At 46.8% G+C, this 18,554-nt stretch overlaps 1 protein-coding gene across 1 annotated transcript in view; it reads left to right on the forward strand.

Annotated features, from left to right (window-relative positions):
• LOC122368296 (protein spaetzle 3-like) overlaps positions 1-16,882 on the forward strand; it is a 42,234-nt gene extending 25,352 nt beyond the window's left edge. Inside the window, exons 2-6 of the mRNA XM_043342103.1 lie at positions 1-2; positions 11,594-11,828; positions 15,466-15,584; positions 16,084-16,209; positions 16,624-16,882. The exon at positions 1-2 is cut by the window's left edge and continues 120 nt beyond it. Coding sequence (XP_043198038.1) covers positions 1-2; positions 11,594-11,828; positions 15,466-15,584; positions 16,084-16,209; positions 16,624-16,780 — 639 coding nt within the window. The 3' untranslated portion in view covers positions 16,781-16,882. The remainder of the gene's footprint in view (positions 3-11,593; positions 11,829-15,465; positions 15,585-16,083; positions 16,210-16,623) is intronic.
• The last annotated feature ends 1,672 nt before the right edge of the window (positions 16,883-18,554 follow it).

Consider the following 18,554-nt stretch of genomic DNA (forward strand, 5'->3'; position numbering starts at 1 on the left):
GCGTAAGTATAGGACAGGAAGCGCTCTACCCGGCGTAAGTACAGCACCAGGGAGCGCTCTACCCGGCGTAAGTACAGGAACAGGGAGCGCTCTACCCCGCGTAAGTACAGGACCAGGGACCGCTCTACCCGGCGTAAGTATATACAGCACCAGGGACCACTCTAACCGGCGTAAGTACAGCACCAGAGACCGCTCTACCCCGCGTAAGTAATAGGACAGGGAACGCTCTACCCGGCGTAAGTACAGGACCAGGAAGCGTCTACCCGGCGTAAGTACAGGACCAGGGACCGCTATACCCGGCGTAAGTATAAGACAGGGAGCGCTCTACCCGGCGTATGTGTAACTAAGGCCAGGAACGCCGTACCCCGCTTAAGTATGGGACCAGGGGACGCAGTATGTATCTATGGGACCAGGGACCGCAGTATCCCGCGTAAGCATAATGGGTGTTAACTAAAAATTGAGACAAAGTTTAGCAGGCTGTATCTTCGGTAAAAATGTACCGATTTAAACAAACGAGGCATTGTTGTAATGCATATTGCATCTGCTGCAAGCCCTAGAGCGTCAACAGATTTGCCTGATCCCCATAGGTCATTTTTTGGACATTTCCTTGGAAGTGTTGTCACAAGCTCTGGCACCAGTGGACCGTGATGCTGGCCAGTTGATGGTGGTAATGAGCAACCAGTTGATATTTTGTATGAAATCGAAAGACACAAACATACGTTATAACCTTAGGCAAATCACATTAGATACTCATTTGTTAAATTTCAGGCGTGGAAAATGGGTTATCGGGTCTCGTTCCAATGGAAATTTTTACATCGGCCGGGGCCCTCAAGGCACCCCTTGGTTAGTGTGCTGGCGCGAGGTCGGACCAGAAAATCACCTTGTGGTTACATATGTTGTTCTGCATGAACCTCTAGTGCTTAATAATACACTTGGCTCAAAAAGTATCGTATTGTAAAGGACCAGTCTGGAGGAATAAAGTCGAACTGATGATATTCTCTGAAATAACACATACACCACGGCATCCAGCGTTAGCTTGCATGCTGACACTTAAATGGACGTTAGCCCTTGTATCATCGATCACATCACAACAGAACACTCCATTGTCTAGTCAATTGTCGCCCTTTAACTAAAAACATGATTTTTCTACCTTAAATAGTTAAACTTTTTTCTGCATTTTTTGTCCCTTTTTTGACCATAGCATATTTACTTCTCTGACCTTATGTTGTTCCCAGTCGCTTCGAGAAATCATTTGCGCCGGTTGTAACTCAGCCTAGTCTCAGGTGTGATATATCTTCTTCGCTTAGGCACAGTTAATGCCTTACTGATCAGCAGCATTGCGCCGTGAGGTGTCAAAAAGCCCCTCCACGTGCATTTTCGGGGCCCCGACCCTTCCTCAGGTCAATATCTTCACAATTACACCACTTCAGCTTTTCGGACTCCCACACCCTCTAGAACTTTCGTCCCACTGTACGGTATGTAACTAAATTTGACATTTTAAGTTTTCATTTGGCATTTGTACGTGCCAAACTCTCCCATTGACGTGCTATTTTGGGTAAGCCTGCCAATGGGCTTTTGGTAGTCCTTGTTTAAAACGACCTCCAACGCCACTGTTTTCATTACATCCGTGAAATTTTATGTTCGGCAATGAAAAAAACGTCCCTTTTACTCTATGCTAAGTTGCATCGTAATAGCTTGCTTCACTTTTGATATGCAGCCATTCAAAGTTTGTGTCAATTTTTAGTGAACACCCTATAGGTGCAGGGAGCGCAGTATCCGCCGTGGGTATAGCCAGGTGGGTGACAGCACGTGATCGCCTGAGGCGGTGGGGGGTAAAAATATTTTCATTTAATGCTCAATGCAATCGCTGCGACTTTTTACAAGACCTTCTTCTCGTCGTTGTTCCTTGCTTTCAACGACTGGTCCCCGAGTGATGACTATCCTCACGCAAGATAAGATGAATGGAGCTAGCAATTAAGCCCAAAAACATATCGAAAATGTTACAAAAACTTCTTTTGAAGGAGATGAATTGAATGGTTTTGGAGCCTCACGAAACATGTTTCAGATATGACGCGTAGAACAAACTGACGCATAAAGACTGTGTTCAAAAGTGTGAGCGGCAGCTCCGCAAGCACTTGTTGACAAATGAAAATCGTAGGTACCGCTCGGTCGCCATAGCAACAAGTAAGCGTCACAAATTTCTAACACTATCTGAGTGCGCCAAGTTCGACTACATCGAGGGCGATGGGTGATGGTTGCCAGCTGATTAAATTCATGAAACGCGAATAAATTCAATTTTTGTTTGAGATTGCGAGTAAAATCTGTTTGTTAATTTCAAATATCATTGAATTAGTTTTTGTATCTAAAATAACTACAAACGCCTCCGTGCAAGGAATAAATCAAGGCTTATGAAAATCGTGAGTAGGGTTGGCAAAAGCAGAAAAAGGATCACGTGACTGGCGTCCCAACCTTATCTGTAAGAATCTTGGGTATAGCAGGGACCGCAGTATCCGCCGTGGGTATAGGTGCAGGGAGCCTGTGGCGTAGCCAGAAATCAGCTCGAAGGGGGGGGGGCATGGTGCTCGAGGGGGCGACTTTTTCCCTTGAGAGGGGCGCCATTGTCAGCTAGTGAAAGGGGCTGTTTTTGCCAGTCTTGCCTTCCATGGGGCATCAGTCTAAAATATAACGTCATTGTTAACCCGCGCGGGGCTGGGGTCTCCAGCCGAACGCGCGGGGCTGGGGGTGGGTAAATTTTACCCCCCCCCCCTGTTATCTCCCGAACTAATGGTCCGATTTGGAAAATTCAAACGCCAATCGGAAGATCTCATCACGAACAACTAAAAACATGTCCTTAATTTAAAGTTCGAGCCTTGAGATCAAGGTCAAGGTCAGGTCAAGGGTACAAATTGCAAGTTTCTACAGTATCGGCCTTGCACCGTAGTTGCCGAAGAATAGTCTGAGACTGATTGCCCAAAACGTGTTCTTAGGCTATCAAGACAATATTCGCTGCATACAATATCATTCAGAGGTCAAGGTCAAGGTCAGGTCAGGTCAGGTCAGATCACCAAAAACAAAATATAGAAAAGGGCATGTGCGACACATGCTTTATGGGTCATTTTATCCATAGAATTCAATGGGCACACTCAATAGGTGATATGGACCACATCTGGATAAATGTTAGGTCGAGGTCAGGTCAAGGTCAGGTCAAGTGAGGTCAAATTTTGAAGTTGGTTGTTAAGACCTAACAAGGTGTCTATCTGATGCAGTTTTTCACGGCGAATCGAATGATGCTATTTTTGTTTCCGTACGAGGTCTAGAACTTCCAAAAAAAACTCATTTTCAAAATTTTTGTGTGTCGTGACGTCATGAAATTTTTAATAACTCCCACTTTTTTTAACCGATTCTTCTAAAAATTGGTATGTAAGTGTACATAGACCACATCTCTGACATATATTCCGGTTTTTTCAATACACTCAAAATTTTTGATTTAATAATTATTTTCCCAAAAAAGGCAGTTTTTTGAAAAAAAGTTTGGAAAAAATCCAAAATTTTCAAAAAACCGAGACGGCCATTTGATAGACAAAGTAGAATTACGTATAACCTTTTTTTGTTACGTCTTGATTCCTTTAAAAATGAAGATGTTAGCGGCGTTTGAAATTTTGCCGTTTTTGAGGCGAAAATGGCGAACATGACGTCACTAAAACGTCAATTTCTCAAAAAGTTTCCGACGGATTTCGCTCAAATTTTCAGGGAACGTGTCAAATTGATGTAAAAAAGGTACTGGAAGTTTGGCGGCGCTGCGCGCCGCCGTTTTTGAGTTATTGCAAAAATTCGCGAGGGTGGGTAAAATTTACCCCCCAGCCCCGCGCGGGTTAATGCATGATTTATTAGTTGCAAAATACGAGTATGAAAAACAGGTTTCGCTGATTTTTCATAAAATCTAATTAATCCAACTTGCAGCCCAGTGTTTTTTATCAAAACACCTTGATCTTGATGAATAGTTAGCACGAAATAGGAAACGATCTCAGGCTTCGGACATTTTATTCCCAAAAATAGGCATCCATGCCAATCCGAAACGGTAAAATATACGTTGCTCGATAGATACAACCTTTATTGTATGCAAAAAAAAAATATATATACAAGTTCACTCACTGATCCAAAGTAAAAACGGTGGCGCTGCGCGACGCCGTTTTTGAAATATTCGTGAAAAACCTAGTGGGGGGGGGGGGCGTAAAAACACCCCCCTTGCACGGCTTGGGTTTATGGGAGAAAATTGAAATGCTCTTCCTCTGAAGAACGAAAACACCCTGAAACATCGGGATACAGATAAACATGGCACATTTACTCGGATAATTTCACTCGTGATGTGACCACTTTTATGCTACTGAGGTCATCTCAGGTCATAAAAGGACTCCAGTAGGATTTGGACAATAACGTGATAGATATATGGTACAGCAATGAAACACCTTATATAATATTTTCTTTCTCGACAATACGGATCGACTAATATGCAATATGACCTTTACCGGTTAGGTGATGACCTTCACCTTAGGTCAAATTCTCAAAATGCCTTTTTAATGTCAAATTCGAGTTCATTTGACTCGTCTCGAAAAATGGAACACGATGCCGGCTCACCCACGCCTTGCTGGGGAGGTTGAACACCCCTCCTGCGGTTTTTCGCGAATGTCCCAAACACGGCGGCGCGAAGTCCCGCCGTTTTTGGCACACCTTATTATACATTTGTTCTACATATGTTGTGAAAATTTCAGACCCAGGTCGCTTAACCCGCGCCCCGCTGGGCTATTCAGCCATACGCGCCCTGCTGGGGGGGGCAGATTCTGCCCCCCCCCCCTGTCTAACTTCCGAACCGATGGTCGTAGAAAGACGGGGAAAACGGCAATCGAAAGCTCTCAACAAGGCGGATCTTAAGAGTCCAATTTTTTTTGCTTAAGTAGGTCAGAGGTCAGGTCAAGGTCAGGTCAAGGGTACAAAATGCAAGTTTCTACAGTATCGGCCTTGCACCGTAGTTGCCGAAGAATGGACGGAGACTGATTGCCCAAAACGTGTCCTTAGACTACCAAGACAATATTCGTTGCATACAATGTCATTCAAAGGTCAAGGTCAAGGTCAGGTCAGGTCAGGTCACCAAAAACAAAATATAGAAAAGGGCATGTGCGACACATGTTTTATGGGTCATTTTACTCATAGAATTCAATAGGCACACTCAATAAGTGATATGGACCACCTCTGGATGAATTTCAGGTCGAGGTCAGGTCAAGGTCAGGTCAAGTGAGGTCAAATTTTGAAGTTGGTTGTTAAGGCCTAAAAAGGTGTCTATCTGATTCAGTTTTTCACGGCGAATCGAATGGTGCTATTTTTGTTTCCGTACGAGGTCTAGAACTTCCAGAAAAATCATTTTTCAAAATTTTTGTGTGTTGTGACGTCATAAAATTTTGAATAACTCCCACATTTTTGAACCGATTCTTCTAAAAATTGGTATGTAGGTGCACATAGACCACTTTTCTGACATATATTCCGGTTTTTTCGATACACTCAAAATTTTAGATTTTATCATTATTTTCCCAAAAAAGTCAGTTTTTTGAAAAAATTGGGCCAAAATCCAAAATTTTCAAAAAACCGAGATAGCCATTTGATAGAGAAAGTAGAATCACGTATAACCTTTTTTGTTACGTCTTGATTCCTTAAAAAATGAAGATGTTAGCGGCGTTTGAAATTTTGTCGTTTTTGAGGCGAAAATGGCGAACATGACGTCACTAAAACGTCAATTTCTCAAAAATTTTCCGACGGATTTCGCTCAAATTTTCAGGGAACGTGTCAAATTGATGTATGATAAGGTACTGTAAGTTTGACGTCGCTGGCGTAACGCGTTTAGATGTTATTGGCGAAAAACGGGAGGGGGGGCAGATTCTGCCCCCCCCAGCGGGGCGCGGGTTAACCCTCGCCCGCACATTGGGGGGGGGGGTGGTTGCCACCCCCCCCCCCAGGCAGTCTTTCTGCTCTGCACTCAACATTTTTAGAGCTAGAAGGCTGATTTTTCGTATAGCTGCTCGTCTATCCTTTCTCGATGTCCACTGAAAATTTCAAGTTTCTGTGATTTTTTATTTCGGAGATATGACCTTCTTTTTCAGGTCATGTCATGACCTAAATGGCCAATTCTCAACATCTTGCGTTTACCATGGGCCTTGTGAGCTTTTGACACCCTGATTTCGGCCTTTTTTGCCAGTCTTACCTCCCACCTATCATGGAACATGTTGTTCGACGATGTACAGGGGTCAAGGTCAGGGTCAAGGTCAACCTAGGTCATCTAAGATAATTGCGTTTTAGGCAAGCTGAATTTACTTTTTGTGAAGTTTTTTTTTTTGACTGCATTTTTGGTAAAAGCTTCTCAGATCATGATTTCATGTGATATTGACCCAAAAACAATCGGTGCACACATCAGTATACACACAGACACACACAGACATACAAACACATATAATTGACCTTGACCTAACTTGACCTGAAATGACATCAGCAGTAAAATTCTGGTCGGATAGTGTGACAAAGAGGTTCTAGCTGGCTTGGCACCAGAAAACAGCATCGACTGCATCGTCATCGGTATTTGATAAGCAGCGCACTTGATATCCAACGGTGACCCAAAACAGCAACATTTTTTAGTTTGACCTGACCTGGAAGGTCAATGACTGATCTGAGAAGGTAAAACTGGGTATCATTGGATTCGTCTCTTCCCAAAGAATCTTTTTGGTCTTTACTGCTAAGCTCTATCTCCAACAGGAACGAAATGGCGCGGGAGGGTGGCAACCACCCCCCCCCCCCCCCCATGTGCGTTCTAGGATGGGAAAATGGCATGTGCGGGCGAGGGTTAAGGTCAGTGTCAGTTCAAGTGACCTCACTACATCAAAAGTTTCAATGTCTGCTAAAGCTACGCCGAGGGACCGATCGCTTTGAAACTTTCAGAGATTAATAAGAGCAACATCATGTACAAAATGTATATCATCGAATTTTGATATCGATGACCTAAGGTCAGGTCAATTTTGCGACCTCCCCATTGGGAGTCAATGGAAGAAATTTGAAAGTGGTCTTATTTAGACGGAAGTCATCATAAACACTCTAAAACACTGAATTACTACTTACTAGTATCTTTGACACACTGAACATGAAAATGGCTCCCTTGACCCCTTGTTATGCCCCTGAGGTCATCTCAGGTCACCAATGGTATCTGACTGTTTTTCGCGAATAACTTTGATAAGGGCATACTAGAGCGGTGAAAACATCTTAGGTGTGTTTGGCTCGACGATACGGATCGACTGATATGCAACTTGACCCTTACCGGTCAGGTCATGACCTTGACCTGAGGTCAAATTTTTAAGTTGATCTTTCAAGGTCAAGTGATAGTCGACACGTCTTGACGAGAGGAACACGATGCTAGTAAAAGAACGTTCGTGCAAGGTTTGAGTCAAAAGTTATTGCAGAAAAACGGTTTCCCGCCGCCCCCCCCCCCCCAAAAAAAATCGGCTATTTTGTTACTTTTAATCCCCTGCAGGCAAAACCGTTGACGGTAGGTCAAATCCGAGAAAATTACCCAGAAAGAGCGTCAATAGGGCTATCAAATGCGTTTTTCCGCGGCTGTGCAGCTTTATTAGCTTCCGAGCTGTGCGTCAATTTGTTGAAAATTGTCGACATCTGACTTACAAATCGGCGAATTTTGGCCTTCAATGACCTCTGGTGACCTGATCTTTGACCTGACCAAAAAAGTGACCGAAGTGATTTCTTCCTAATTTCCCACACTCTTTCGAACGCCGCCTTTTCCGTATCGCTACGTGGCCCAGGAGCCGAGTTAGAGAGGGTTGGGTGTTCACCCCCCCCCCCTCCCAGCAGGGCGTGGAATTCCAGGACCCCCAGCAGGGCGCGGGTTAAACTAATCTCGTGCAGGTCTGAGCCAAAAGGTATTACAGATAAACGTCCTCCGCAAAAACGTATATTTTGAGGGTAAAACGTTTATCTTAGGTCAAATCTGAGATAATTAATCAGAAAGAGCATAAAAAGAGCTATCGAATGCGCTTTGCTGCGGCGCTGTAGCTCAATCTGTTTCTAAATCCTGACTTTTGCGCCGTTTTGTCGAAAAAAATGTCAGATCGGCGAAGTTTGATTTTCGGTTGTCTCTGGGGACCTGACAACCGAAAATCAAACTCTTCGACCAGTTCGACCTAACCTTAAAATGATCTAAGTAGTTTTGTAATAGTTTTTGACGCTCTTTCGAACGCCGCTTACTGCGTGTCTCCACGTGGCCAACAAGCTGAGTTAGAAGTGGGTGTTCAAACACCCCCAGCAGGTTCAATAAAAAAAACGCGTACGCTGGGGGCGGCACCGCACTGCTAGGCGGGGGCAGCATCGCAATGGGCGGCACTGCGCTGAGGGGCACCACTTGCATTGAGGGGTAGCATTGTACGGTGAAGGGGCGGCGTCGTCCCATTGAGGGCGGTATCGCAACGAGTGGCGGTGGCACAAACGAGGCTGCCTCATAAGAAACGCTTGGCACATCCTAGCCCAGCTCGGCGACCCCTGGCTGCTGCATCTTGAAAAGGGCCCTTGGTGTCGATGAGAAAGCCCCATTGTCAAATAATTACCTAGCGTCAGTGGTTTCGGGGGGGGGGGGGCGCTATCGATCTTGAATGGGGCGGGGCGACTAAAGTCTCCGTTCAGATGGGCGTCCGTGACTACTGGAGGGCGCCAACGACCTCGCATAGGGCGAATGTGATCTTAGCCCTCGCCCGTATTGGTGTTTTTCCAGCCGCGAACGTATAAGGGGGGGGGTCCGTTGGACCCCCCCCCCTTGCCGTTTCGCCCCTGATCGAGCTAGAGCTTCGCGGAAAAAAACGAGCGTGTTGTCCGTGACGAGAGGAAGCCGATGATACCCAATTTTAAGGTCCTAGGTCATTGGTTGACCTTGCAGGTCAGGTCAATGACCCCAAAGGCGGGAAAATCGGGACCTGTTAGAACGTCGTAAAGTGTGGCTGCTATGGGGTTTTTCGGGGTGCTGATCACGAATATCATGTTAGTTTTGATCACAGTTGATGTCTTCATGTATTTAGGCCAGGTCGGGTCAGGTCAGGTCAGGTCAACCAGTAAGGGTATTCGTAGTAGGTGGCAACCGCCTCTGACAGCTTCGTAACATGTTACGAAGGCACCAAAACTACTTCGTAAATGTTCATATGGTTGCTAAATTCGAATTCAGCTCCAAAAACTGGCCTAGAAACATGTAAAACTCGAAAAAGTGAACCGAGGTCATCAAAGGTCAATGACCTGACCTGACCTTCAGGTGACCTTGACACCCACCCTAATGCATGGGGGCAACATCATATCACATGTTTGAACGCTTGAAACCACGAAAAGACTGCAAACGCGCGGCTAATGCGAGCCGAAGTACGCCGAATCGCGATTCCAGCCAAACATGGTTTCGAAAAGTAGGTCACAGGTCAAAGGTCATTTGGGTCAGGGTCATGAAATTTTCAGGGTAGGTGTGAAATTGATGAACGCGAGGGTACTGAAAGTTTCGTCGTGATCGGCCGCTTTTTACAAGAGTTATTCGCGAAAAACCATGGGGGGGTCCGTTCGACCCCCCCCCCCCCCTATACGGGCGAGGGTTAAGAAGGGCACCGGGTGCTCTAGATGGGTGCGATGCTTGGATGGGTCTCTGCTGCATTCAGTAGGGCGTCGGACGCTCTGGAGGGGCGCCATTGATCTCGGATGGTTCGACTGGGATTTTCAGAGGGACACCAGTAGTTTTCAGAGGGGCGCCATTGATCTAGGATGGACCGACTGAAGTCCCGGTTCAGATGGGCGCCAATGGCTCTTGAGGGGCGCCAGCGACCTCGGATTGATGGTGCGACTGTGATTTTTAGAAGGGCGTTGAAGGCGCCATTGGGCATGGATGGGGGCCACTGTTGCCTTCAGCAGGGCGCCGGACGCTCTTGATGGGCGCCTTGAGCTTGTGTGGGGCGACTGCAGTCTCAAGGGGCGTTGTCTTGGATGGGGCGAATGTGAGTCTCAGATGGGCGCCAGGTGGTTTAGAGGGGCGCCATCAACCTTTCATGGGGCGACTGCTCCGTTCAGGTGGGTGCCAGCGACTCTACAGGGGCGCCATCGAACCTGGGGGTTCGGAATTTCTGGTTTCCGGAGGGGCGCCCTTCATAATTGGGGGCTCAGGTCCTATTTCGGGGTGCCCTGGAGAACATTGGGGTGTCCAGGCACCCCCAAAGAGATATTGAGTTCGATCCCTGTCTGCACATCACTTTTTAATTCATGTTCAAAGTCAAAGTCAAAGTCAAAGTCATTTATTAGAATTCTTCCACGGGGTGGGTATTAAGAATCCGGTCAGGAATGTGACATGGTGACATAAGAGCTAAATGAGACCCAGGTAAAAATATATGATACTGATACAATGGCAAAAGCTACGTTAAAACACATCGACGATTACATTAAAACACTCGCGAACGCATCATCCGCATGTAGGAAGTTGACATCAGCAGGTTGACATTCTAAAATCAGGTGCCTGTGGCGGTGTCCTTCGCATTCCACGATGCTGCCGCTCTATATGCAAACTCCCGCTGAGTTCTTGCGAGCCGCCACCTCGGGAGCTGCAACTTCCCGGCTGCTACCGCGCGAATGTCACGTGACGACACTTCGGCCCGGCGGGTGAACATGGCCGACATCGCTGGGGGACATTGGTCATTATACAGGGCTCTCTGGACGTGAACATGATCATGGCGGCGCAGCATCACATTCACCCTCTCCCAACCAAGCGACTCCAACGCCGGCGATATATGCTCGGACCGTTGCGTCCCGGTCACAAGTCTGGCGGCGAAGTTCATCGTCTTTTGGACGCGCTGCATTTGACACTTGGCGGCTCCTCCCCAGACGGACAGGCAATACTGAATGTGTGGGAACACGTGGGCTTGGACTAGGAGTTTAAGGACGTCAGGTGTGAGGTGGTGCCGGATTCTGTGGGGGGATGCGAGGATGGAGTTGCAGCGACGCACAACCATGGTTATGTGGGGATCCCACGTCAGGTGTCGGTCGAGCAGCACACCCAAAATTTTGACGGTCTGACTTGGCCGAATGTCGTTACCGGAGAGTGAGACGTAGAATGACTCGGTCTTTTTTAGAGTTCCCTGTAAAACGGCATCAGCCTATTCGGCGCTAATTGGGGCGCCATCTGGGCGGCTGGGCGGAAAGGGGGGGGCCATGGCCCCCATGCCCCCCCTGTATACGCCACTGCAGGGAGCGCAGTATCCGCCGTGGGTACGGGTGCCAGAAGTTATTGTGTGGCAAGAACCAAAGAACCTGTCAGTCGAGTGGGTATAGGAGTCTAGGACAAACGTTCAAGAAGGCAAGGACGAATAAATGCTTAAATCAGATGAAACTATGATCAGAATTCAGAGGTTTTGAAAAATATATGTTATCGCAGGATGGCATCAAACTATTTTGCATTACTTTTCACATTGTTCTATTTTGTGTCTAGGCAAATGAAAAAAGAACGCCTATATGACCATTATTCATTATGCTTTCCCAGGGAGCGGATAGACCAGTTCATCGACCTGAACAAGGCTCTAACGCTGAGGATGTTCGGAGAGGAGCCCCCTGCCGAGGTCACCACCGGCCCGCGACCCAGTGACGTCACCATGGCTCCGCCGCCCAGTGACGTCACCACCAGGAACGTCAGCATGGCCGGCAGTATGATGCCGAATACCATGCCGGGGATGCGGAGATTCCACACCGTACAGCGGGTCCACTACTCCACCCGAACGGTGAGTCCACTACTCCACAGTCCACACGGTACAGCGGGTCCACTACTCCACACGGACGGTGAGTCCACTACTCCTAAACTAATTTCAGAAGAGAAAAATTGTTATATTTGATCAAATAACCACATTAAGAAATCATGACTTTGTCCCTTTGCACGAAAAAAGCAAATCAGCCAGTCACGTAAGTCGCCATTTGAAACATAGTTCCAGCATTCCTTTCCGTATTTAGGTGACCTTTGCGCTACCTCTTCACGCTCCAAAATAAGCCTGCAACATGGCACCCCAGTTTTAGGCGAATTATAATTCCTGATGCGTCTCATCCCTTCTCAGCATTATAAGCGGCCCGACCCACCCCGTAAAGCCTGACCGTTGCGTAAAGCGGTGTCGAGCTCAGTGTTCACCGCGATACTTGTGCTCGCTAAGGTTCATGCAATGTCTCCGCCGTGAGAATCGCGGATTTCCAGCGGCCGATTTCATAAAACGGCAAAAAATACGACGACGTTCAGTTTTGCATAAAAATCTCGTATACGCATTTGCATTTTGCATTCAAATCATGTAGTTGCAATTTACACCACAACGGTTTTATAAAGCAATTGCGGATATAACTAACTAGGTATATGAAGTTAATAACTACGATTTAGGTAGTCGATGTAGTACAAAAGTTAATAAAAAAAAACGAAAGCCTACAACTGGCACATCACATGCCCTCCGATCCCAATCAATCCACCCTCTTCTAAACGGTGTGGTTAGGGCGTTAAGCACACTTTGATGTATTTTATGGACGTACTATCAAGAGTTAGTTATCGGCAACCGGTAGTGGTTTTGTCATGTGTTGTTTTCTCCGTATCGCTCAACCAGGCTCAATACCAAACAATATGAGGCGCGCATAGTGCATAGTGCATATACCTCACACAATGTTCCACACTCCACAGCCTTGCATGTCCGGATGTTAGCACACTGCCTGACAATTCTAACGTGTACCTACCATGGCCGTTATTTATGCGTTTTGAATAAAGTCTCCCACTTAACACGAGGTCCAGTAATCAGATCTAATCACTCGAAATGTCCTTTTTTTAACTAAATGTCGGTAAATTGATGAGTTTAAAGCCAGTATAAAGGCCTCTTTATCTACAACCTGCTAAGGAAACAGCAATATAATTTAAAACGAGCTAAGTATTTTGCCCAGAGCCCTAAAAGACAACTCGACTCTTTACTCGTTAACTTAGGAAATATCAGAAGATTTACCGTCATTAGGTAGCTTTCTTTCAAATATAAAAGGTGGTACCGAGCAGCGTACTTTATCACTTATTTCATTTGAACCAATAGCCCAATTTCGGCATTTATATAGATGACTTCTTATGCCCTAGTAATATGTCATCACAAACATGACTCAAATTTATTCTTACGAGCCCACTTTCCTTGTTCACGTGCCGACGGCATCTTGCCCTGAAGATTTGGCCCGATTCCACTGTCGACTTTTCTGTGGCAGTTTCAGGCCAGGGTTGTGACAATCCTAACAGCAGAGTCGCCACATAATCTGTCGTGTAAGCCCGTAGCTTATCCCATCCTGTACGGGTGACCAGGGACAGGCTTGAGTCAGCCTTACCTGCCGGTTGAACGAAGCGGCAACTGGCGGATCAACACGTGACAAACGTGTCATCCTCGGGTGCAGCGTAATAAGAAAAAAGGAAATCACCGGGTCAAGACGGTAGTGCGCCTTTTCCAAATGTCCCATGAACGATAGTGAAAGTTACGACTCACGACAACCCTGTATTTTAGAGATTACAGGGTTGTCGTGTAATATCACCAGCTTTTCCATTCATCTCATGGTCGTGTTTCCTGTTACGACCTTGCTCCAGCACCGAACAGATCATTGGTCAACGCTTGTGGCACGATACCGCGGGCGGTTACGAAGTGCCATTTTACGTTGCCTTGAAGGAAAGTAATCGGAATGTTGTGATATAGATATTGGTGATAAACAAATAATGATCCAAAAAGCATCATAATTTGAAGAACCCACGACACCGTACGTCAGAGCTCTGTTCTCCACCGAGACGAGCCAAGCCTGGTCCCTGCTGTGCGCCAGATCGCAGTCCCCTACATTATTGTCTCGTGCATCTGATTGTAAAATGTTTTAAGTGCAATCCTTAGAAGTAGTTTGTAAACAAAGAGATAAACAAATAAGGATTAAAGTTAGTTAAATATGGACACGGAGCACTGGCCATCAGCTCACTTAGCATGATTGCTGTTGTTGGACCACAACCCGCACGCCACTCCCACTGTTTCTCAATATCCTGTTGTTTTACCACACCCCGCACGCCACTCCCACTGTTTCTCAATCTCCTGTTGTTGGACCACACCCCGCACGCCACTCCCACTGTTTCTCAATCTCCTGTTGTTGGACCACACCCCGCACACCACTCCCACTGTTTCTCAATCTCCTGTTGTTGGACCACACCCCGCACGCCACTCCCACTGTTTCTCCATCTCCTGTTGTTGGACCACACCCCGCACGCCACTCCCACTGTTTCTCAATATCCTGTTGTTTTACCACACCCCGCACGCCACTCCCACTGTTTCTCAATTTCCTGTTGTTGGACCACACCCCGCACGCCACTCCCACTGTTTCTCAATATCCTGTTGTTTTACCACACCCCGCACGCCACTCCCACTGTTTCTCAATCTCCTGTTGTTGGACCACAACCCCGCACGCCACTCCCACTGTTTCTCAATCTCCTGTTGTTGTTGGACCACACCCCACACGCCACTCCCACTGTTTCTCAATCTCCTGTTGTTGTTGGACCACACCCCACACGCCACTCCCACTGTTTCTCAATCTCCTGTTGTTGTTGGACCACACCCCACACGCCACTCCCACTGTTTCTCAATCTCTCCCTGCGTCCGTCTAAGCGCTACCTCTGAGCGCGTCAGCTGACCTTTTACACAGACGCGGCGGTTTCAAAGCCATGCGGCCGCGGACCGGAGAGATCATCCTCTGAGAGACACTCGGCGCTGCACATAGCAAGAGCTTGCCGGCGGGTGATTTTTACCGCCGCTGGTTTTTACCAGAACCTGCATTACGTGACGTCAGTCGTCAGTTGGGTCTGCAACTGTGGTGAGAACCATTGTGAGAACCATTGTGAGAACGGCAGTGACTCAACGGCGGAGGCGAGACTCTCAGAGAAGTTCTTAGTCGGTCTTTTATGTTGACACGCGTAATATTGGTGTTAAATTGGCCCCTTCAACAATCCTTCCAAATGGTCCGATTTGTTTTCGAATTTCCTCTCGAGAATGAAGCGAGGTAGAAAACAAAAAATTGGTCAGGAGAAAACTTGCCATTTATTGGGTGGAAACCAACAGCTCATGTCACTGTTCGGTGCCTTTGTCAGCGCGGAAAATCGACAGCGCTGACATACCTACATTGGCATTTACCTATGAATTATCCATGGCAAAACTGCAGGCATTTCCTTCGCAACTTCTTCTTTTTCGTTGTCACTTTGACGTCATATAGGTAACCTGTCGTTTCCAGACATTGCCTTATGACGTCATATCTGTCATTTTTTTCAGGCATGTCCCTAATGACGTCATATGTGTTTTTTCACACATTTCTCTAATGACGTCATGTCCGTCTTTTTCTCAGTCGTGGCGCGGCAGGCGGTCAGCGAACGAGACGGTGGCGCCACGGGCGGCGGGACGGCGAACTAAGCGGGATGATCCGATCCCTGCGCCGCCGACTATTGACAAAAACAGCGAACACAGGTGGGTCCGGTATGGGTAGCGAAACAACAGCCTTCACCAGGCGCAAGCTGCATATCCTTCAGGAATGGTTAATTTGGCTCAGAATGTACGAGATGATGGATTGCTTAGTGTTAGCGTTGACTCGATCTCCCGATAAAACATTATGAATGTGTAGGTAGGTAATTTATTCTCAAATAGGGTACATTCGATTCGGGAATGTATGAAGGTCACCGGCGGGGAAAACCGATTTGTGGGGAATGCATTGTATGGGATGTTATAATGTTACTGTAAAAAAAAAAACTCACTGAGGCGCTAAAGCACTGCAGAGTCAGCGAGCCTGGTGCACCTGTCCTTTCGAAAACAGAACGCATAAGTGACATTAAATTTAGTTATGGAATGGATGTAATGCTCGGCTTGAATGACTTCTGGCAACGGTAACGTCGACCAATTACCATAAAAATAGATCCATCGCCGAGATTCGAACCCGCGACTGAGCGGTCTGCGCACATCTCTGCTGCAGGGTGGACAGCTGCGAATCGCGGATGGAGATAATGACGCCCTTCTGGGCGGAGAACTCTGCAAAGGAGGTGCGAGTGATCGTCAACACGAAAAACTTCCCGCAGGCGATCCGCGTCGAAATCTGCACGTGAGTACTGAGTCAATATTGAGCCCAGTGTGAACTAGCCTCTGTGGCCTTTGTGAAATGAACCAGAGGCTCGAGCGCAAGTTGCATTCAACTGTCAAAAGGTTGGGTCACTGAGCACAAGGTTGGTCCAGGTTGTACTCATTGTAGTGACTTCCTGAGCCCGATTTGGGCCGAACACGGCAGACGAAATTTGTGTACCACGATAAAGAACGCACTACTATACCAGATCTTCCACAACAACAAACGCACAACTGTCTCTTCGTGCCTTTTTAGCTCTTTGTTGTCCATATCGCTGTCTGTCGTCTACATTGTTGTGTTCTAATCTCTTTTTCAGCCGTCCCACGACCAGCTACTGCAGCGGAAACTATCTGTGTGAGCAGAAGTACACCAATCACAGGCTGTTTTCTTTTTCAGCCGTCCCACGACCAGCTACTGCCGCGGAAACTGTCTGTGTGAGCAGAAGTACACCTGGTACAGACTGCTGGCCTACGACCCGGATAACGACTGTAAGGGCATCTTCATCGACTGGTTCCTGTACCCGTCCTGCTGTGCCTGCCGCTGCAAACCCTGACAACTGTAAACGCCGGCCACTGGCCAGCGTGCGCGAGGGTGTGTGTGTGTGTCATGTGTGTGTGGGTGGGTGGGTGAAGTTTGTAATAAAGGACAGAGGTCGTGTAATTGAATGGCGGTGTGTTTGTGCGATGGAAACTGGGGCGGCAATAGTTCTCGACGTTACAGCACACAGTGCAGAATGATGTAGGATGAAATAGTGATAAACGGAAGGCAATAATGCATACGACTCAACATAGGGCTCGATGTGTGTTACTGCATGACGAGACGAGGTATATGTACTAACGAAGCATGAAAGACGATTAATGCTATGCAAGAAGTCAGGAATAACGGCATAGTTTAACGTTGGTTTTGTGCCAGCGCGCACAATGTCGCCTAAACTGTCTGTCGGCATCAGACCCCTTTCAGCCCTGTGAGTCTTGGTATCAGATCAGACCAATTGAGTCTGACACTACACTGGTTGGCATCGGCATCGGCACTGGTGTCAACTGTCACTGGTCTGGCACGCCTGTTCCGCCCCCACCCCCGAAACGCTGGACGAGTGCACAGTGGGGATTTTTCCGATCTAGCGCCTATTAATTCAAAAAATCTTTTTTGGATTTTTGTTTATTTTTTGTGTCAGTAGGGCTAAGAAATGTCTGAATTTTTCATATATGGCATTGTTTTATCTGTATGTCCACAGCAAAACTAGGAAAAATGCGCCTAAAGTTCACACTCATGCGTGATTACTCAATGGGCTCAGCAAGGCCCGAAAGTATAGCTCAATTTCATTGTCCTGTCCTGTTGGTTTTAATCTTGCGTGGTCTTAAAGTTGCATATCGTCTGAAAGGCACCTTTATTAGGAATGGAATGGCAAACAGAAAGCATGCCACAACCTTACTAAGGTCACAAAAATGCCCTTTACAAAAAACCCTTACAGACACCATATTGAAGGAATGGTATTCTAAATAAATGTAGGAAATCAACAATGTTCTCCACACTTTTCCACTCCGAAATATATCCTATCGAATTCGCCACTTTCTTCTGCACAAGACAACGCCTAGTTTGGCTGCCGAAACTTACCTGAACACGGAATATTCACACTAGAGTATCTTAACACCCCACTCGAGGAGCGCTAGGGCAAACAGCACGATATAGGTATGTTCCGGACATAGGCGAATAATTTTACTTCGTGATTTATATGATGCATATTTTCTGAGACACATTCATTAGGAATAGGATGACAAGCGTAAATTATACATACCGTAACCTTATTAAAGGGACCCTCCCACCTTGACATTAGTTTTGAGTTGAGATAGCCAAGTTTGCGGCCAGGCTCAGAAACCACCATTTATCCTGGTCGCAACCCCCGCAGCTTTATGGTGTTCAAGAAATTTCTTCCCTTTACTTGCAGGGTGGGACCAGCGTGGTCCCTATCTCTTAACCATTACGGGAATCTGATGACGTCATCAGGCTTTCGAACGTCCGTTAAATGTTTGACTAAAACGTTTTGTAGCACGCGGTGGTATATGCTGCTTTGCGCGCAACAAATGTCGCACTTTCAAATAAAGTCGCTAGGAGCAGCGGAGATCCCAAAAAGTAAACAAAAGTAAAAGTCTAATATCTTGAAAACCGGTCAATATTTTTCGATGAAATTTGGTAGATATTCGTTTTTGCTCTTTCTGAACCGAGCGACATCACTTTCATGCCAATCCATTAACTTTTTTTGAAGGTGGGAGGGTCCCTGTAACCATCGCACTTGTGGGGAGGGGGAGGGGGAAGGGGTCGGATAAAAC

Source organism: Amphibalanus amphitrite, unplaced genomic scaffold, assembly GCF_019059575.1.
Source record: "Amphibalanus amphitrite isolate SeventyFive unplaced genomic scaffold, NRLGWU_Aamphi_draft 000937F_arrow, whole genome shotgun sequence".
NCBI lineage: Eukaryota > Metazoa > Arthropoda > Thecostraca > Balanomorpha > Balanidae > Amphibalanus > Amphibalanus amphitrite.